Source organism: Geotrypetes seraphini, chromosome 4 (assembly GCF_902459505.1).
Source record: "Geotrypetes seraphini chromosome 4, aGeoSer1.1, whole genome shotgun sequence".
Taxonomy (NCBI): Eukaryota; Metazoa; Chordata; class Amphibia; order Gymnophiona; family Dermophiidae; genus Geotrypetes; species Geotrypetes seraphini.
The window spans coordinates 197,220,729-197,237,432 of record NC_047087.1 but is presented as its reverse complement, the minus strand read 5'-3'; the positions used below and the strand labels follow the sequence as shown (position 1 = coordinate 197,237,432).

The 16,704-nt window shown below is 43.7% G+C and overlaps 1 protein-coding gene across 1 annotated transcript in view; it reads left to right on the top strand.

Moving 5' to 3' along the window:
* The window catches only part of CDH23 (cadherin related 23), a 1,673,137-nt gene that overhangs the window by 1,189,417 nt on the left and 467,016 nt on the right, over positions 1-16,704 (top strand). Inside the window, exon 28 of the mRNA XM_033942780.1 lies at positions 8,531-8,591. Within this exon, the coding sequence (XP_033798671.1) occupies positions 8,531-8,591 (61 nt within the window). The remainder of the gene's footprint in view (positions 1-8,530; positions 8,592-16,704) is intronic.

The window sequence follows — 16,704 nt, the reverse complement described above, 5'->3', positions numbered from 1 at the left end:
CTGGTGTAGCACTTGAGTAGAGTGTAGGATTTATACTATAATTACTATATATTACTGAGAGAAAACCATTATTGAACAATTCAGAGAGCTTATTTTTCCCAGCTGCAAGCACACATAGAGGGCTGTGCTGCTTTGCCAACTTGTCTCAAGTGTGGTATTGGGAAAAGTTCATTCGGACATGCATTATGGACTTGTCCAGTGGTTCAACAATTCTAGCAGGCTATTTATTATAGGTTATTTTGAATATCTTTTGTAGTAACCCATTGTATTCCATCTGTGGGGGTTTATATTTGAGAATGGGACAGTTTTTGGGTCTTTGGGAAAAGGGGAGTGGATATTGTTGGTTAAGGTGGGGGTTACAGAGAAGTATATGCAGTCTTAGATGTAGACAGAAGGACCGTTTTATTGGACCTGGAGTAATACTTTACATGCTATGATGATGTTGGAGGCCAGGGATGTGCGCTTCAGTCCTCGTAGCAAGAAACAAGGCGAGAAGTCTGATGCTTAACTCTGTAGTATAATGAAGTCAATTGTGCTCCTTGCTCATGTCTATTGTCGCAGGGGAGGGGTGGGGGAGGATTTGTTGTGTATAGTAGGTATTGTGGATGGTACCATGTCTTGGAGAATCACTGGTGGTATAAGACCCAAACCTTTCAGCTGGGTCATGGTGTTCCTTTCTTTTTTTTTTTTTTTTACCATTTAGACTTTGTTTTCTCAAGTTTTGGGGGGAGAGGCGGCAGGGTGGTTTTGTAACACCTGGAATGCACTTCCAGAGGACGTAATAGGACAGAGTACGGTACTGGAGTTCAAGAAAGGATTGGACAATTTCCTGCTGAAGAAAGGGATAGAGGGGTATAGATAGGGGGCTACTGCGCAGGTCCTGGACCTGTTGGGCCGCCGCGTGAGCAGACTGCTGGGCACGATGGATCTCGGGTCTGACCCAGTGGAGGCATTGCTTATGTTCTTATGCTTGTGTTTATTTCTGTATTAAATAAAATGTTTATATTTGAACTTTTTTTTTTTTTAAGCATGTTAATGCAGTCTTTAGCTATCCCACAGCCATGCGAAAAAAAGCCTCCATCCCCTGACTTGGGGTTACCAGATGTACAGATTAACCTGGACATGTCCTCTTTAGGGCATGTCTGGTCATCCTGATGGCTTTTCAAAACCCGGCACTTTGTCTGGGTTATGAAAAGCAGATCACGTCGGGAGGGGGCATCATCACAGCGCATGCGTGGATGCCCTCCCGACCAATGAGAACAGGTGGAAGGGGCGGAGCTAGGGGCAAGGCTAGGGCATGGGGTAGGTGTAATGGGGCTTGGAGGGTGGAGCTGGGTCCATGGGTCTGGATTTTACATAAATAAAATCTGATAATTCTACCCTGACTGAGGTGGGAGGCCAATAACAGTAAAACATAAAATACCTGGTGGTTTAGTGTGCCCCTACCCAATCTACTCCACTAACACCAGCACAAAATTCTCTGGTGATCTAGTAGCACCCACCTAAACCCCTACTATCCCTATGCCTGAAGGCATGAGTAATACCAAGTTGCTTCTGCCTCTCGCATCATCATCTTGAAAATGTCAGTGTCCTGCCCTATGTGGTAGGCATTCAACTATATAAAGATATAAGGGTCTCTGCCATCTAGTATAGGGTGGAGGGTTTGGGGAACTTGAAAAAAAGGATTGGGGATTAGGGGGTACCAGTAGACACCAGAGAGGTTTCTTTTAAAGCCAGGGACTTGTGTGGGTTGGGGTGGGGATAGGGAACCCAGTAGACCACCAGGGATTTTGATGTGTCAATATTAATCTGTTAAATGTAAACTGTAACCCATTCTGAGCTCTTTGGGGAGGATGGAATATAAATATAAAGAAATAAATGTTAGGGGCAGGGCGTTCAGATTGTGGGATGGGGGTGGGTCCTCTAGACCAGTGGTTCCCAATCCTGTCCTGGAGGACCACCAGGCCAATCAGGTTTTCAGGCTAGCCCCTAGTGAATATGCATGGAGCAGATTTGCATGCCTGTCACTTCCATTATATGCAAATCTCTCTCATGCATATTCATTAAGGCTAGCCTGAAGACCCAATTGGCCTGGTGGTCCTCCAGGACAGGGTTGGGAACCACTGCTCTAGACCACCAGATATTTGGGGAGATGGGGGGAGTTAGGATCTGATTGGGTCTGGGAGAAGGAAGGGAGGCTGTAATACTACCAGGGATAGGGGCCATGCAGAAAGCTGGGTCTGAGTGTCGGCATTGTTTTTTATATCAATGTCACCCTTTCTGTCAGTGCCGGCATAGACAAGAAAGGTGACATAAAGCAACGAGCTGTGGATTACTACTGCGATTTTAAAGTGGCAATAATTTGCATGCTTTTTGATTATATCATGCATTGGAATTTTTTTTAGTGGTAGAGTGTGGGCTCTGCAGGAAGGCTTTCTGCATGGGCCCCTGAAAAAGATGTGAGCAAAATCTAAATAAATTCTTCCTCAAAGGGAAAGGGATTGGGACTTGTATACCGTCTTTTTGTATTTATACAAGCACACTCAAAGCGGCTTACATACAGGTACTTCAAGCATTTTCCCTATCTGTCCCGGTGGGCTCACAATCTATCTACTGTACCTGGGGCAGTGGAGGATTAAGTGACTTGCCCAGGGTCACAAGGAGCAGCATGGGTTTTTGAACCCACAACCTCAAGGTGCTGAGGTGCTCAGGTTCTAACCATTGCAAGAAGTCAGGAATTAAGGATGAAGACCCCGCCACTCACTCACCCTAACACAGGAAAATAAATTATGTGGGGTCATCATCCTTTTTCTAGCTTGGACACAAGTTGCATGTGAACCTGAAAAAAGGCGATTCCAGTGACTATATTAATCTCTTGATTACACTCTGTTTAAATTATTAACTACAATGATAAACTCTGCTTTAGTAAGAATAGAAGTTATAATGTGCTTTTTAGTAATAATAGAAGTTATAATGTCCTGGTTATCACTCTAAAAGAAATAAGTCAACAGAGCCCACACTCTACCACTCCCACCGATTAGATATCTTGTTACTATACCGGCCACCAACCCCCTGGAATAAATCCCCCGAACTCATCCTTGAGACCATATCAAGTGCCTTCCTAAAATTTCAGAGACTATTGATCATTGGCGATATTAATCTCCATCTAGATGATAACACCAGCAAGGATGCAACCAAATTCAACAACTTCCTCACTTCTCTAGGTTTCCCCTCTCCTGCGTCCTCCCCAACCCACGAAAAAGGGCATACTCTAGACATCATCAGCTTCCTCGACCTGACCGAGCACAAAACTTCTGCCAAAGATGCTCGTTGGGAATATGTCCACAGGGATCACCCCTATCCCCTATTCTTTTCAACATCTACATGTCTTCCCTGAAACTCTTCCATCTATCTCCCCTTGAAACAATCTATACATATGCTGACGACATCCTTGTCCTTCTCGAGACAGACTCGAACCTTACCAACCTCTCTGAGAATATAACAGCTTGCATAACCAAAACTCTAATCCTGGTCCCTCTCAGTTCAAATGAAACTGAACGAGTCCAAAATGAAACTACTCTGGCTCGGCCCAAAATTAGAACAGCTGCCTACCCTCTTCGCACTGCCCTCTGGCGCCACACTGCAGCTTGAGTTCTCAAGCAAAGTTCTAAGCATCATTATCGACTCTTCTCTTTCCTTCAATGACCACCTCAACTCCTTGGTAAAATCATGCTATTTTAGCCTCCACATGCTGAGGAAAGTGAGATCCTGCTTCCGCCAACAATATTTTGCTGTCCTTGTTCAATCCATCATCCTCTCCAGACTAGATGATTGTAATTCCATCTGTTTAAGTCTAACTAAAAAAGTCTTCAAAGACTTCAACTAATTCAGAACACTGTGGCCAAGTTGATCTTCACAAAACGCAAATTTGATCATATTTCCCCACTTCTGTCCAAACTCCACTGGCTCCCAGTAATTTCCAGGATTCATTTTAAATGTGCCTGCCTAGCTTTTAAGATCCTACACGGCATCCTCCCTCCCCTAATCCCACTATCTTAGAACTCCTCAAGTCCTGACACCACCAGGCCCACCTAAAAACTTAAACTATCCTTCCCCTCGCTAAAACGTATCCTCTATGTGGGAAAATTGGGAAAATCTCTCTTCTTCAGAATCACAGGGCTTTGGAATAATCTTACTGCCCCACTACGGAATCAGGGCTCCTTCCAACTATTCCATAAGCACCTGAAAACTAGGCTTTTCACAAAAATGTAATGCTCTCCTCCCCCCTGTTCTCAACCTCCAAACCCATTATGTTATTCCTTCCTATATTAAGCTCTTGTAAACCGTGCCGAGCTCTATAATTATGGAGAGGATGCGGTAGTTTAGTTTAGTTTAGTAAATAAATCAGTTTCACAAATATACATTTACAAGTTTCATCCCTTATTCTGTTTCTAATCCATACCAAGTTTTTACCACATTAGGGGGTGCAAAAAAATCATTAGGGGGCTATTTATGGAAGAAAGAGCCACACGTTTCATGACTCATGCACAATTACACCAACCTATCTTCAATTAAAACTTTTTGACAATTATAATCCTAATAACTTTAAGGGTTTCCTTTTTATTAAAGCTTATAACAATTACATTCCAAAGAATATATGTTATCATCTCTAGTAAAAGATGACTAAGTCCCTCTTTTACTAAGCCACGGTAGACATTTTTACCATGTCATGGGGCACTAAATGCTCCAATGCTGCTCTGACAGTCATAGGAATTCTATGAGCGTTGAAGTATTTAGTGCCCCAGGTCATAGTAAAAATATCTACTATAACTTAGTAAAAGATGGCCTAAAGTCACCAAAAACTGAAAATGAGATTTTAAATTAATTCTATTAGGGCAACAATTTGTGATACAATAGTCTACTCTAAACCCTATGGGGCTCATAATTGGAAGAGAAAAACATCCAAAAACTGGCCTAAGTCGGCACTTGGACGATTATAAACGAAAGACGTCCAAGTGCCGATAATCAAACCGGGTTTTGGATGTATTTTTAAACGACCTAGGCCTTCATAGTGACTCTGAACGACCATAGCTAAATGGGGCATTTCAGGAGGAATGTCGAGGGTGGGATTTGGGCGGGACGTGGGACGGCTTAGACTTAGTCGTACTGCATGTATAACCGAAAGTTATACAGCACAGCATACACGGAACTTGGACGTTGTGACTTAGACCATTTCAAACATGGTCTAAGTCACAAAAAACCACCTAAAATGATCAAATAAGCACTGTAAACACATAATACAGACCCCCACACACTACCCCAGTGATCACCAACACCCCCCCATAAAAATATTAATCACAACTTAAAAATTGTGCCTCCAGAATATCATCTCCTGACAGCCTGGCATAGGAAAGCCTAGTTGTGCTGCACAGAGGTGTCTTAAACCATCTTGGGGGTGAGTTAGGGATCCATAGAGAGGTGGACCCATGCCCATAAGCCCCTGTAATCACTGCATTGATATTGAAACATGTGCATTCCCCTAAACACCCCCAATATCCTTTTTTACTAGCATATAAGTGACTCCTGTAGCCATAACGGCTTTTGGGGTGGTAGATACGTGGGTCTAGGGGATTCTTGAGGTAGTTTGGAGGGCTTATAATGCCCTATAAGGGAGCTGTAGTGAGATGAAGACATGGCACCCTTTTTGTGAAGTTCACAGCAGTGCCCTGTAAGGTACCATGTCTGAGTGTTCAGTCCATCATTTTGCAGACCCCTCCCACGTCCAACAGGGCTTGTTCTAGGCATTTTTGACTCGGATGAAAAGTTGGACGAAAATGTGGTATAAAGATGGATGATTTAGTGGCTTGGACGGTCAGATCAGCTGGACGTATACTTGGACGATTTTCGAAACGAAAAAAAATTTGGACGTATTTTTCGAAAATATGTCCTAAGCTCTTTTTAACTTTGGATGACTTGCGACTTGGATGAAAATGGACTTAGACGTTCCTTTCGATAATGCCCCTCTATCTTTTTATGTGAAAAAAGAAGTTTCAGAAATTCAAACACAACTTTTGTAGAACCCTTCCCGCATTGCCAGAAGCACTCCGACAGACACGGGTCCAAAGAACATGCAACCCTATTTAATTGCATCATACTATTCATCAAACTCCCTCTTTAACATGTTCAGAAATACAAGTCTCTAAATGTAATGAATCAAAACACATACAGAGAAAATCTATAACTGGGTGCCTGCAGTTATGTGCATATAAGTGGTAACTTAATTGGTATTTACACATGCCAGAACACTAAGAGGGGGGAATTCTATAAATGGTGCGTGACCCCCCCCCCCCCCTTTTATGAAGCCACATTAAGGTTTTTTGTCACAGGCCACGTTGGTAAAAACTGCAATGTTCATAGAATTTCTGTGAGCGTTGGAGCTTTTACAGCCGTGGCCTGCGATAAAAACCCTAACACATCTTCATAAAGGGGGGTGGGTAAGTTAGGTATTGGTGGTGCCTAGCTGAATTCCATGCACAACTTAATTTTTTAAAATATGGTTAATTGGTGTTTTAATTGAAAATGCCATTAAAACCTAATTTAAAGAATTAATTAGCTTAACACTGATATCATAAGAACATAAGCCGTGCCTCTGCTGGGTCAGACCTGAGGTCCATCATGCCCAGCAGTCCACTCACGCGGCGGCCCATCAGGTCCAGGACCTGTATCGTAGCCCTCTATCTATCCCCCTTCTATCCCCTTTTTCTTCAGAAAATTGTGCCTAGCGATGCCTACCAGCACTTAATGACACCTACCTGAAAAGTAGAAATGGTTAGGGTATGGAGAATAGGCATGGTATGACTTAGGCACTGGTAGGTGCCTGTGGCAGGCGTCAGTAAATTAGGCCAGGAAATGTCTGGCCTAATATATCAGCGCCTACTGGCGCCTAAGTCAAGTTATATAAACAACACTAAGGGCCAGGTTCTCCAAATGGCACTGTAATCGATGACCACCTACAAAAATAGCGCTGATCACGTGTCAAATCGTGCAATGGAGCTGTTTGAAAAATTGCAGCTACGTGAATGATAGGCACTAGAAATGTAGGCCAGGTTTTTAAAGGCCTACATTTCATAAGAACATAAGAAGTGCCTTCACCGAATCAGACCTTAGGTCCATCAAGTCCGGCGCGGAGGCCAAGCTAGGTGTTCTCTGATGAAGACCCTGTTTTCCCGTATCCCTCAATGTGATTTGCAAGAAGGTGTGCATCCAACTTGCCCTTGAATCCCAAAATGGTGGTCTCCGTCACAGCCTCCTCTGGGAGAGCATTCCAAGCATCCACCACTCGTTGTGGCGCCTACCTTTCATGAGAATCACATCTACAGAAGCCTAAAGCTAACAGTACCTAAAGCTACTTCTGGCGTTAACCATGACTACAGTGGCCATAGGCATCATAAGGTACCTCCTTAGAACAACAGCGCTATTTTAGGCGCCTCCATTTTTTAAACGGCATTGTAATTGGTTTTTAATCGGCACAGTCAATTACTGCGTCGATTGAACCAATTAAAATAATTAAGATAGGCAGCAGTAAGGCACCTACCTACCTGTTATTAGAATCAGGGCCTAATTGAGTAGTGTCAGGCACATTAGAAAAAACCAGAATCCTTTGCCCATAATACAGATAGTTGTTAAAGTATGTCTTCAAATAGCTGGTATTTTTTCCCACAATCACTCTGAAAGGCCACCAAAAGAGTTGGTCACACTGAAATATTAACATGAGAATTTAATAAAAACCTAGGGCTCCGGGACTCTGTAGGGGTTAGTTGTGGAGGTGGAGCTGGGAGTTGAGTTTGGGGCTTGAATGGGGGAACTTGTGCTGGGGAGACCCTATTCCTACTTCTTTATTTGAGTTGGGTTGGAAGATCCTTTACCTTTTCTGGTGCTGTGGGAACTGTGTTTCGTCCCTGGGGGGTGGGAGGGGGGATTTTGCTGTGTTATAGCTGGTTTTGTAGTTTGTTCTTGTATATTTGTGAATATTGCACATGTTTCATTTGCTGGCAGCACTTTTGGTGTTTTCTTTTGCTGTTTTGTGCTGCATATTTCTGTGTACCGTATATTTCAATAAAAGCTTTTATTCAAAAAACAAAACAAAAAACCTAGGGCTCCTTTTACAAAGTTGCGCTAGTGGTTTTAGCGCACGCATAGCGCGCGCTAAATTGCTGCGTGTACTAGACGCTAAAGCCACCATTGAGCTGGCGTTAGTTTTTGGCGCGGGGTTAGCGCGCGCTAAAATCACTTTGTAAAAGGAGCCCCTAGTTAAGTCAGTGTTAATTGATAAACTCAGCTCCTCTAGTTCACCCTCTAGCATCATAATTCTCTTACTGGGAACATAATAACAATTTAACAGAACTATTTCCTCAGGTTTTGCCATACATAAGACCACCTTAAAATATTGATATAAAATGGACTGTGTAGAGAAGTGGTGTGCTTTTGGAAAATGAATGCAAAAGCTCATTCTTTTTCTTCCTTTTTAAAGCTGAAAGCTACAGATGCAGATGAAGGTGAAAATGGAAGAGTATGGTACCGGATCATCAATGGTAAGTTTAAATTACTCCTTTGGTACTGTTCTTGTATGCTGAATAATATTCATAATACATGTAACAAACAGCAGAGGGAAAAAGTAACTTTGATGGGGGGTGGCCCTTGACAAGTAACCACATTGAGCTCCCCCCAATCATAATACAATATAAATGCAATAATACAATATAATATTATAAAACTCTCTCAAATGGAGCCCTATATGATTTATTTCCAGTTGGGTAGCACCCTACAAGAGAAGTAAACATTATGATTAGCTTTCTGGTCTGACTTCTCCTAGCACTCTCCTGATGTCTGGTGTGGGCAGCATTTCTATACCTAATTACAATGCTGTGAAGAATGCAGCAGATTATCATATCCATAGTCATGTTCCCTGTAAAGTATTTTAAGGCTCAACCTGAGTGAGCCATTGTGTTGGGTACGAACTAAAAGTTGCTAAGCCCTAAGATGCAAGTAAAGGCTTACTGCAAAAAGCGTGCTAAGCGTACATTAACTATTTTTGCACAATCATTTTTTGGTGAGGGGGTGGAGAGTGAGTGTTCCATTGTTAACCGGCTAATACATTCGGATAAGCGTACGTTAATTTTTTGCGGGTCCCAAGCACTGTTGGGAGCCCTAACAACTGTGAGGGGATATGATAGAGACTTTCCAAATACTGAAAGGAATCGACAAAATAGAGCAGGAAAAAAAGTTATTTACAATGTCCAATGTGACACGGACAAGAGGACATGGACTGAAGCTGAGGGGGGACAAGTCCAGGACGAATTTCAGGAAGTTCTGCTTCACGCAACGAGTGGTGGACACCTGGAATGCTCTCCCAGAGGAGGTTATTGCGGAATCCACCGTTCTAGGATTTAAAAGCAAACTAGATGCACATCTCCTTATGAGAGGCATAGAGGGATATGGGTGACTAAAATTACGCCAGGTGTACACCTGGCTGGGCCTCCGCATGCGCAGATTGCCAGACTTCATGGACCGAAGGTCTGATCCGGAGATGGCAGTTCTTATGTTCTTATTAATAAATCTGGGCTTAGCATGTGTTAATGTGAGAATTTTCTACATGCTAAGCCCAGGGTTTACTGCATCATGGTAAAAGGGCCCCTTAGATTGTGAGTCCTTGGGGGACAGGAAAATACCTGCTATACCTGAATGTAACTTACTTTGAACTACTATTGAAAAAGCATGAGCTAAATAAAAACAAAAATATTTGGAGACCGTTTATCACTCTCAAAATGCTCTGTTACAAAGCACTTGAATAGCTGGGCCTTGTTATGCCATCTGTCCACCCAAAGTCTTTAGGACATTCATATGTGAGGAGCCATGGCTAAAACCTATGCCCTTCATGGGCTGTATTAAGTACATAAGAACTGCCACACTGGGTCAGACACACCCATCAAACCCAGTATCCTGTTTCCAACAGTGGCCAATCTAGCTCTCCAACTCACATGAAGCTAGCAAGAGATGGGCTTTTGATATAAGTATTGCATCTTCTCAGAATTATTTAAGTAACTCTACCTTACATTTTGCTGTCCTTGTACAATCAATCATTCTTTCCAGACTGGACTATTGTAATTCCATCTATCTAAGTCTAACCAAGAAAAATCTTCAAAGACTTCAGTGGATCCAGAACACTGCGGCTAGGTTGATCTTCGCAAAAAGCAAATTCGATCATGTTTCCCCACTTCTGTCAAAATTTCACTGGCTTCCGGTGATTTCTAGGATTCACTTTAAATGTGCCAGCCTAATTTTCAAGATACTACATGGCATTCTTCCTTTCCTAATCCTACTATCCTGGAATTCTTCGAGACCTGACACTACCAGATCTGCCCACATACTCAAACTATCTTTCCCCTCATTAAAAGGTGTCATGTATGCAGGTAAATTAGGAAAATCCCTTTTCTTCAAATTCACTGAGCTTTGGAATAACCTCCCTGCCCCACTGCGGAACCTAGGCTCATTCCAATTATTCCGAAAGCATCTGAAAACCTGGCTTTTCTCCAAAACGTAAAGCTATCTGTTTAAAATAGCTAGCTATCCTCTTCATTAATCTCTAATTTCTTATTATGTCCTTTCCTCATTTATTGAATTACCTGTAAACTGTGTCGAGCTCTATCTTTATGGAGATGATGCGGTATACAAACTTAAGGTTTAATTTAGTTTTAGTTTAGTTTAGTGGCTCTGACTGAGAGAAGAGGATTTTCTCTTTTTAAGTCTTGTCCTAGTGGATTATACTGCTCTGTCTTGTAGTTCAGCAAAGCAAGAGGGGTGTGAGGGATAGTGATTCCAACTCTTCTCCTTATACAATACAGTTCAACACAACTAACAACCAAGTAGTTCAATGTGGTTTATGATAAGATGTATAGCCAAGTAAACCCTGGGAAATAATTTATTTATTTTGTAAATTCACTCCAGTTGCAATTCACAAGTTTTTCTTTTTGTTTTCTTCTCTGTTGGTATACCATGTTCTTCCTTCTTTGAAGATCTTTGTTTGCTTTTGATAGAATTTGCACGGTTCTGCAGGACCTGTTTTCATTGCTTAGTGACATTAACAGCCACATGGACAGCCCTGCTTCTAATTTAGAATCGGTATTTGCCCACCTTGTTCATGATCTGGGTTTGATATTTATTTATTTGTTCATTCAATTTTCTATAATGTTCTCCCAAGGGAGCTCAGAACGGTTTACATCAGCGGTCTCAAACACACAGGCTGCATGCGGCTTTCCAGGTGCTATTTTGGGAGTTTGTTCCTGACCTGGAGGGATATCGGAGGGGACATTTTGGCTGCCCCCAAGTCTCCTGCAGCAGCGGTTCTTCCTTTCTTCGTAGCTGGCTGGCAGGCACTGATAGAGACGGACCCCTGACGTCATCGAGTCTGTCTCCAACTACTTAAAGAGAAACCGCTGCCGTGGCTACCTTGGGAGTTTGTTACTGACCTGGAGGGATATCGGAGGGGACTTTTTGGCTGCCCCCAAGTCTCCTGCAGCAGCGATTCTTCCTTTCTTCGTAGCTGGCTGGCAGGCACTGATAGAGACGGACCCCTGACGTCATCGGGTCCATCTCCAACTAGTTAAAGAGAAGCCGCGGCCGCAGAGCGTGGCCGAAGGAGCGTGCCCAAAGGGGCATGCCAGGCCCCTTGGGAGCCCCTTGGAGCCACGAGGAATCGGGGAGTCGGAATTTAAGTTGGTATAACTTATTTTTATATTTCTGGCTTTAGATTTGAATATGGGGAAAAGGAAAATTAAGCCGAAAAGTTCAACACCTGCGGTATCTGGCCCCATGGATAGGCATTTAACATTAATATCTGAAAAACCATTAGAAGTACCATTAAACATGGATTCCTCCTTCTCAGGAGCTTCATTGAGTCCCCTCGAACGGACTCCTCCCCTTCATCCAATATCTAGTGATAGTAGGAATATAAACCCTACTATTTCCAACGGACAAGTGGTATCCTCCACCCATATTAATAAGTTAGCGTATACTGAAATACCTAAACCACTGAATTTTTCAGGTGGAGTGAAGGAAAATCCACTAACGGAGGAAACACAGGATATTACCCTTACAGACTTATGGTTAGGCATTTCTAGAGTTGAAGGGTTTCTCAGGACAACGATGAAACAAATGGGGGATTTTTCTCAATCAGTTTTGCAAAAATTAGAAAATGTGGATTCCAATTTGAATTGTTTTGGATAAATGTTATGGAAACTCAATGTAATACACTTCAAGCAGTCTCAGTATCTGTTGTTAAAGATTCTACAGTGATACACTCTAAGATAGAATCTATGCAAAATATGAATAGAGCGAAAAATCTCTGCTTGGTCAATTTCCCAGTAACTCACTTACTATCACCTGAAATTTTATTGAGAAAATTTTTTAAAGAAATACTGGGATTGGCTAATGCGGAGAATTCTCCAATATATAACTATTACTATATTCCTAAAAAAAAAATAGAATCTGCCCAGGAGGTGGACCATCTGGTTACAACTGAAGTAAATTTGACTGAATTTTTGGAAGACACTCAGGATGTGATCCAGAGTCGGTCCACCCTGGTGAGAACATGCATGAGTGAGATAGATAAGATGTTAATAATGCGACTTTATTTTAAAAACAGGTTAATGAACTATTTTTTCTGTGGCCCCCAAGTACCTACAAATCCAAAATGTGGCCCCACAAAGGGTTTGAGTTTGAGACCACTGGTTTACATGATTTTATTCAGGTACTGAAGCATTTTTCTGTCTGTCCCAGCTTATTTATTTTAATATTTATATACCACTTTTAGCCTATGCGGTTTACATTCTGGTACACCTTATCCCTGTTGGCTCACAATGGAATGTTAAGTGACTTGCATGGGGTCACAAGAAGCAGTTCTGGACTTGAACCTGCAACCACTAGGCCATTCCTCCACTCCTGCCTTGCCCTTTGGCACCATGGCCTATATAATAAGTCCAAAATGTTTTGGAGTTTGGTCTTCACCATTAAAAAAAAAAAAGTTAATAGAAACTTATGCCACAATCAAAAGTAAACTTAAAGGACCTATGAAAAAGTAGTTTATGCTTAAAATCATTTTGTAACCTAACAATCTGGTTCTTCCTTCACCCACTATTAGTCTACTAAAGGAAAAGGATGAAGATCATTGTGACTCTACCAGCTGTTGTCAAGATAACCTCAAGAGCAAGTCATTTATGAAATCAAAAAGACCTAGACTAAACATTTGAAAATTTGTAGGCCTACCTCACTGCAGCCAACAAATTCATGTATTAACCATCGGGGGGAGGGGGGGACCCAACATGAATAGTGCTCACAAAATGATAGCTAGGAATAAACCATTTCTAAAAGGGCACTGCTACTCAACTCAGGTTCAAACAGTATCTAGATCAGTGTTTCCAAGTTGATCCTGGAGAACCCCTTTGCCAGTCAGGTTTTCAGGATATCCACAATGAATATGCATGAAAAAGTTGCATACAATTGTGGCAGTGTATGATGCAAAAACAAAAAGTGGATATATTCATGCAATGTTACTGATACAAAGGAGACCAAAGGGCCCAGTAAGGCGGACAGTGTATGAAACACCTACACAAATCATAAAATCCTCCGAGAGTTTGGTTTTATTGCCTATAGCCCTAGTACACAAGTTAAGTCATTGCTTGAATCTCATAGCAGTCAAACACTTGGAATTCACATCAGATTCTTTTCTGATTACTCCTATTTCTGGAACAGATCATTTTTAAATTTCCTTCTGTTATGTGATTCCATGTTTTTCTAAGAATATAAAAATTTACATACTGGGACAGACCGAAGATCCATTAAGCCCAGTATCTTGTTTCCAACAGTGGCCAATCCAGGTCACGAGTACCTGGCAAGGTCTCAACAGAGTAAAACAGATTTTATACTACTTATCCTATAAATAAGCAGTGGATTTTCACAAGTCCATGTTAATAATGGACTTTTAGGAAATTATCCAAACCTCTTTTAATCCCCGCTAAGCCATTTTCTTTGGCAACTAATTCCACAGTTTAATTACATGTTGAGTGAAGAAATATTTTCTTTGGTTTGTTTTAAATTTACTACTTAGTACAGTGGTGCCTCACACAACGAACTTAATTCGTTCCAGGAGCAAGTTTGTTATGCGAAAAGTTCGTTATGTGAAACGCGTTTTCCCATAACAATACATGTTAAAAAAAATAATTCGTTCTGTAGCATAAAATATGCTAAGATGACATAAAAAAAGATAAATTTTTGGTTATTATTTTTATTTAGATACATCTAAAAACATAATTGTTTTTTAAAACAACACACATTTTTTAAATTTAAAGACAGACTAAGTAGAGTCTAATTTTACAGTGAGAGAGGCAAAAACTGGGACTTAACTGTTCATTTTTTTTTTTTTCTACCGTGTTTCCCCGATGATAAGGCAGGGCCATCAAATAAGACAGCCCCCCCTTTTTAGAAAAAAATGTAAAATAAGGCACCCCCCTGCATATAAGCCACCCACCGATACCTGCGCTTACCCGAATCGGGTGGTACGGTGGGTGACTCCGTGTGGTCCCTGGCACCCCCGACACGATCGGGGCAAGAGGGAGCTCAAGCCCTCTTGCCCCCCCGACTCCCCGACACGATCGGGGCAAGAGGGAGCTCAAGCCCTCTTGCCCCCCCCGACTCCCCGACACGATCGGGGCAAAAGGGAGCTCAAGCCCTCTTGCCCCCCCGACTCCCCGACACGATCGGGGCAAAAGGGAGCCCAAGCCCTCTTGCCCCGCCGATTCCCCAACTCCCCGACAATATCGGGCCAGGAGGGAGCCCAAGTCCTCCTGGCCACGGCGACCCCCTAACCCCACCCTGCACTACATTACGGGCAGGAGGGATCCCAGGCCCTCCTGCCCTCGACGCAAACCCCCCCCCCCCCCCAACGACCGCCCCCCCCCAAGAACCTCCGACCGCCCCCCCAGCCGACCCGCGACCCCCCTGGCCGACCCCCACGACACCCCCAACCCCCTTCCCCGTACCTTTCTGTAGTTGGCCGGACAGACGGGAGCCAAACCCGCCTGTCCGGCAGGCAGCCAACGACGGAATGAGGCCGGATTGGCCCATCCGTCCCAAAGCTCCGCCTACTGGTGGGGCCTAAGGCGCCTGGGCCAATCAGAATAGGCCCGGGAGCCTTAGGTCCCTCCTGGGGGCAGGGCCTGAGGCACATGGTCGGGTTGGGCCCATGTGCCTCAGGCCCCGCCCCCAGGAGGGACCTAAGGCTCCCGGGCCTATTCTGATTGGCCCAGGCGCCTTAGGCCCCACCAGTAGGCGGAGCTTTGGGACGGATGGGCCAATCCGGCCTCATTCCGTCGTTGGCTGCCTGCCGGACAGGCGGGTTTGGCTCCCGTCTGTCCGGCCAACTACAGAAAGGTACGGGGAAGGGGGTTGGGGGTGTCATGGGGGTCGGCCAGGGGGGTCGCGGGTCGGCTGGGGGGGCGGTCGGAGGTTCTTGGGGGGGGCGGTCGTTGGGGGGAGGGGGGGTTTGCGTCGAGGGCAGGAGGGCCTGGGATCCCTCCTGCCCGTAATGTAGTGCAGGGTGGGGTTAGGGGGTCGCCGTGGCCAGGAGGACTTGGGCTCCCTCCTGGCCCGATATTGTCGGGGAGTTGGGGAATCGGCGGGGCAAGAGGGCTTGGGCTCCTTTTTGCCCCGATCGTGTCGGGGAGTCGGGGGGGCAAGAGGGAGCCAGGCGGAGAGAGGGCAGTTAAGCGCAGTGCCTGCGCGAAAGGATGCAGCTCGGGCGACTTCGTTGTGTGAAACGAAGTTCGTTGTACGAATCAAGACATAAAGTTCGTTGTGCGCAGCGTGCGCTGTGCGAGGCGTCCGTTGTGTGAGGCACCACTGTATCTTCATTTCTAGTCCTAGTCCTAGCACTTTTGAAAAGAATAAGCAAGCGATTTACGTCTACCTGTTCCATACCACTATCATATCTCCCCTGAGTCGTCTCTTCTCCAAGCTAAAGAGCCTTAGCCACTTTTGCATTTCCTCATCCTCATAGGGAAGTCATCCTATCTCCTTTATCATTTTTGTGCTCAATCTTTGTACTTTTTCTAATTCTACTATATCTTTTTTGAGATGCAATGACCAGAAATGCACAGAGTATTTGAGGTGTGGTTGCATCATGGAGTGATGCAAAGGCATTATAGCATTCTCATTTTGTTTCCATTCCTTTCCTGATAATTCCTAACATTCTATTTGCTTTTTTTAGCTGCCGCAGTACACCAAGAATACGAGGGCAAATCAAAAATTAAAGACAATTGTTAAATTACATGATAACCGGAACAGAGCTAGCAAATTGCAACATTTGTACTCGTACATTGCCTGTTGGATAGTTCATCCACGCACAGTGCAGCGCTCGGCTTTAGTCATGTGGCAGCCATGAGGTCAGAAACATGGATACTCCATTGCAAAATTGCGCCGTAGAAAATCAACGTGCAGTAGCGCTCTTTCTTTGGGCAGAGAGAGTGAAACCTGTGGAAATTCACCGTCAGATATTGACTCAGTATGGACATAGCACCATGAATCAACAAAAGGTTTATGAGTGGGTAAAAAGGTTTAAAGCAGGAAGAACAGGTGTAACCAAAGAAGCTCCTT